Source organism: Sinocyclocheilus rhinocerous, unplaced genomic scaffold (genome assembly GCF_001515625.1).
Source record: "Sinocyclocheilus rhinocerous isolate Xijiao unplaced genomic scaffold, SAMN03320098_v1.1 scaffold1301, whole genome shotgun sequence".
Classification (NCBI taxonomy): domain Eukaryota; kingdom Metazoa; phylum Chordata; class Actinopteri; order Cypriniformes; family Cyprinidae; genus Sinocyclocheilus; species Sinocyclocheilus rhinocerous.
Window position 1 is genome coordinate 344,902 of NW_015666735.1, and position 4,475 is coordinate 349,376.

Below are 4,475 nucleotides of genomic sequence, written 5' to 3' on the forward strand. Positions count from 1 at the left end.
ATTTTTAACGTGCAATTTAACGCATTGCGTTCTGGGCTCGTCTGCTTGCCTGTACTGGAGTTGATCCTTTTAAAATCACTTAATGCATTTCATAATGCACGTTCATATTTGCTGTTCTGTATATACTTTGAGTCAACAACAAGGCATATAGGCTACTGTATTGTCTTTATCATCCGTTATTATGCCACATTAAGCGTTTTGCTGTATGGGAGGACAAGTGAAAGTTTGCGCATTGTGTTCATGGCCATCTGCTTGCCTTGTAGTACATTAAATAATAACTATATATCGAATTTGATCTTTTAATTGCACTTAATGTATCTTAATACATTAAGCCATATTAAGTGTTTATGTTTTTCTACAGGAGGAAAATGCTTAACGAGAGACTTTGTGCATTGCGTTCATATTCTGCTGTTCTGTGGCCACGGATTTGCGGGTCTTGTCTTTTTCTTGCAGGACCCTTTATGTTATAGTATAAAATTAGTTTTAATTGTTTAATCACCACCACAGCGTCTTGTCTCCATTGGCAACACGCACGTAAGTGGCGATTGCAAGTGACGTCGCAGGTATCCGAGGGTGCAAGTGGCGATTGCAAGTGACATTGTAATTTAGTTTCTTTTTTCTTGTCTTCACCACCTGGCTACTGTTGTAAAATGTTGAGAGATTCAAACAAAAAGTAATTAATAAATAGAACAAAATAAAAAAGACTGCAAGTGATGTCAATTGCGGAAGCGCAAGTGTCTGAGCCAGACCCTTCTCGTGCAGCTTGACAAACATTTATGAGAACAATGATATCTGTATATGTTATATATGAAGTTTTATGATATGCTTTATCTTTTCTAGGTCTGTGAAGTTACAAGTGGGATATATAAGGTGAGTAGTTATGATTTGTCATTTACATTTAGTATCTTAGCTGACGCTTTTATCCAAAGCGAAATGAAGACAATAGAAGCAATCAAACCAACAAAAGAGCAATATTATGTAAGTGCTGTGGCAAGTCCCGGTTGTATAATGCAGTACACATAGCAAGTTTTTTTTTAAAATAATAAATGAAAAGAAAATGGGTAGATATAATAGAAAAAGAATAGAGAGTTCTAGTGTTAGAGAGTCAATTATTTGAGGAGAGGAGAGTATTATTATGATGATAACCACAGGTGACTTCACATCACGTTCGCTGTCTGTCTTTGTGCAAAGAAAGTAGGAAAAATCTCATCCAAATTCAGTCCAAACTGCAAGTACATTATTGTCATGTGTTTTGATCAAGGGCTCAGTAGGGATGGACTGGGATGTGAACAGGTTCATAAGCACTAAATATAGCACTAAATTATTATTATTATTTTGTTTTTCTATTTTGGTGCATTTTGGAGAGAAAAAGTATTCTTAAATTCCAGCTCCATTCTGCAAGAGAAAAAATAGTATGTTTTTGTTTTTCACTTTAATCAGAATATTATTGCATAACAAACTTTGTTTATTATCTTTCTTTGTGCTCAGTTGAAATGTGACTTTTTTTTTTCTTCAAATTTCAGAGTTTCTTAACATTTCAAAGGATGAAAAATACATAAAATGTGTAACATGAAATGTAGTTCTCTATTCTCTGGCAGACTGACACGGTCAATTATGAAATGGTGTATAATAGCTTAAAGTATATATGCTTCTGTTCTGAACAAACTGATTACTGTACAACTGAATTCATTAAGCTGCTTTTTCCAAGCAAATGATGAAGAATTTCACGCTCAATCATTTCTGGTCACTGAGCTATATTCACAGTTGTTGTAGTCTTGTGTTGTTTTCTTAAAGGTGAAGTGTGTAATTTCTGCAGCACTGAAAAAATAATAACTTTCAAAAGTTATTTTATATCTGAAGCTATTTTTATTTTATTTTATCATTGCTACCCGAGTAATATGTACATGTAGCATTTTAATTATATTCTGCTGAAATAAACAAAACGACTTTGGGGGGAAAAAAATTCATTTTGATGAAAGAGATTCAAAGATCCGAGTCAGTAAAATGATCCGAACTTCCCATCACCAGTGGCGGCACTAGAGTGGGGCTTGCTGGGGCCCATATAAGGTATTAATCTACCTTATTTTTCCCGTAAAAGTGGGCGGAGTTGCCAATTTAGCAATTTTGTTGCTACATTTGGCAAATTTTCAGACTACCATAGCAACATATATTTTTATATATATTTTATTATTTTATGAAGTATACAACATTCCACGCTTAGTTTTTCAGTTATTTAAGTGCATCATCTGGGTATTTAACCCTCCATGTGACTAAGAGTGATTTCACAGCTTAAAAAAAAAAGACTTTGTATTTTACATATATTTAGGAGTAATCATTAAATCAGTAAATCATTTTCCAAAATTTGATTTCTACATCTGATCTTTGACCTCTTTTTTAGGGTAAATTATTTTTGGCAAATTGTTTGAAACTTCACACACAATCAAATGCTTTTTCGCTATCTCAAAAGAAGTGAAAAAGTCTTACTGTTTCAAAAACATTAAAAATCTTTATGCACATTCAATTTCTTCTTGTGCTGCTATATTTGATTTGGAAGTCACGCCGTGAAAATGTCTGAAACCTGACACAAATTCGAATGCAATTTCACTGCCTAAAAACCATGTCTTAGTGTTTAAAAAGCATTACAACCACTTTAATATTGTGTTTCATCTTGGAATTTCAAATCAATTATCAAGTCAACAAGATTTTCAGTGTACCCCACACATCCCACACATAAGTAGATGTTGACTTGTGAGCATCATTGGAGCATCGCTGCATGTCAAAATAGTAAAGTCACCATTATTTATATAGTGCTTTTTACAATGCAGATTGTGTCAAAGCAGCTTTACAGTATTAAACAGGGAAATGACTTGTGAGCATCATTGGAGCATCGCTGCATGTCAAAATAGTAAAGTCACCATTATTTATATAGTGCTTTTTACAATGCAGATTGTGTCAAAGCAGCTTTACAGTATTAAACAGGGAAATAGTGTGCCGTTCTCCTCTGGCTAGACAAAACCAGCAGTTAAATTCTAGGTTGCAGCAGAGTCAGATTGTGCAGAGGACTCATCTGGTTCCCGTGGTCTTGTCCCGATGGCCGTCTATATCCGTCTCTGGGGCTCATCTAGTTGACATGGTCAACAGAATAGTAATTCCAGTAGACATTGGCATCTTTTCTGAAATCTAGTTGTTGTATGGATCACATCTTTCAAACTGGCAATGCACCCAAATGCCTGAATTTCACAACAACCTAATTTTCTTCACTGCCCTCATCCTCATTGCTTCTGTCCTCTTTGGTCCTCAAAAACTTTTTATTACTACAACCTGATTTTCTGATGTATTCCTGTCACTATCATTAATAGCTTTTGAAATAAGTTCAGATTTGTCTCTCCATCTTCCAAATATTTTACAAAAATAAACCTAAAACACATGCAAAAGGCTATGTCAATAGTGCTAGCTACACAAAATATGCATCCCATAATAGGACTTTGTCAGTTATGCATGATGCTTAGATTTTTGGACCTCTGAGTTATTGTTTTTATAAACGTGCATTAAAAATGACAAAAAACATTAGAAAATTTCGATCTAAAATTATATTTTTTATAACTTGAATTTATATGCATTTTCTAGTCTAAAATGAGCTCACTATAGAGCCTTGAGAGCATATAGGTGTGCTAAAGTCTCATTGGCAAATACATTTGAATTTTACTGGTTGAAGGGGATGTCATATGACATCACTAAAATTTAATTTTGTTGGTTGACTATTAACTCTAAAAATGCTGTGAACAGAGCTGTTTTGGACAAGGTAAAAAGGGTTTTGTTTTACAGCATTTTAATTTAAATGTATTCAACCATTCTCTCTAATCCCTTTTCAGCAAAATAGCCCTAATTCTCGTGCTGGTGTTTCGCCGAAATCTGAGCCGGTGAAGGGCTGCTGTTCGCGGGGGAACTGCGAACCTCAGACCACCGCCTCGCGTTTCACTCGTAGCTGAAAGATGCCATGACTGACTCCATAACCTGCCCAGAAACATACAGTACTGAGAGTAGAGAACATATTTTAACATTAAATTAATTATATTCAGCTTTATATAGAATAAAATCAGTTATTAGTTAGTTATGCAAGGCAAAATGCGTTTCCATTATGCGAAACAACCGACTGCTAATGATGCATTAAGCTGATTGACATCTCGTCCTTGTATGTTGCGTTGCATAAAATAATGTAATATACAGCACAATAAAGACTTTATTAATTAAATCAAATGTATACAAACCTTTTTTTCGCTGAAGAACCGCTCTCTCCTAACTACCCAGCAGGCTCAACCCAGCGGTTGGGTAGAAAAAAATAACCCAGCAGCTTAGTTACAGAAAAACAACCCAGCACCTGGGTAATTTATTTATTTTTTTTAAATAACCCAGTAAAATGACCCAACAAGATATGGAGGACCACGAGTGTCACGGAAATAGTAATAAAGAATTTC

General features: G+C 34.7%; 1 protein-coding gene across 1 annotated transcript in view; it reads left to right on the forward strand.

Annotated features, from left to right (window-relative positions):
- Window positions 1-3,989, forward strand: part of LOC107733059 (major histocompatibility complex class I-related gene protein-like) — a 6,007-nt gene extending 2,018 nt beyond the window's left edge. The window contains exons 5-6 of the mRNA XM_016544561.1: window positions 841-870; window positions 3,873-3,989. Coding sequence (XP_016400047.1) covers window positions 841-870; window positions 3,873-3,989 — 147 coding nt within the window. The remainder of the gene's footprint in view (window positions 1-840; window positions 871-3,872) is intronic.
- The last annotated feature ends 486 nt before the right edge of the window (window positions 3,990-4,475 follow it).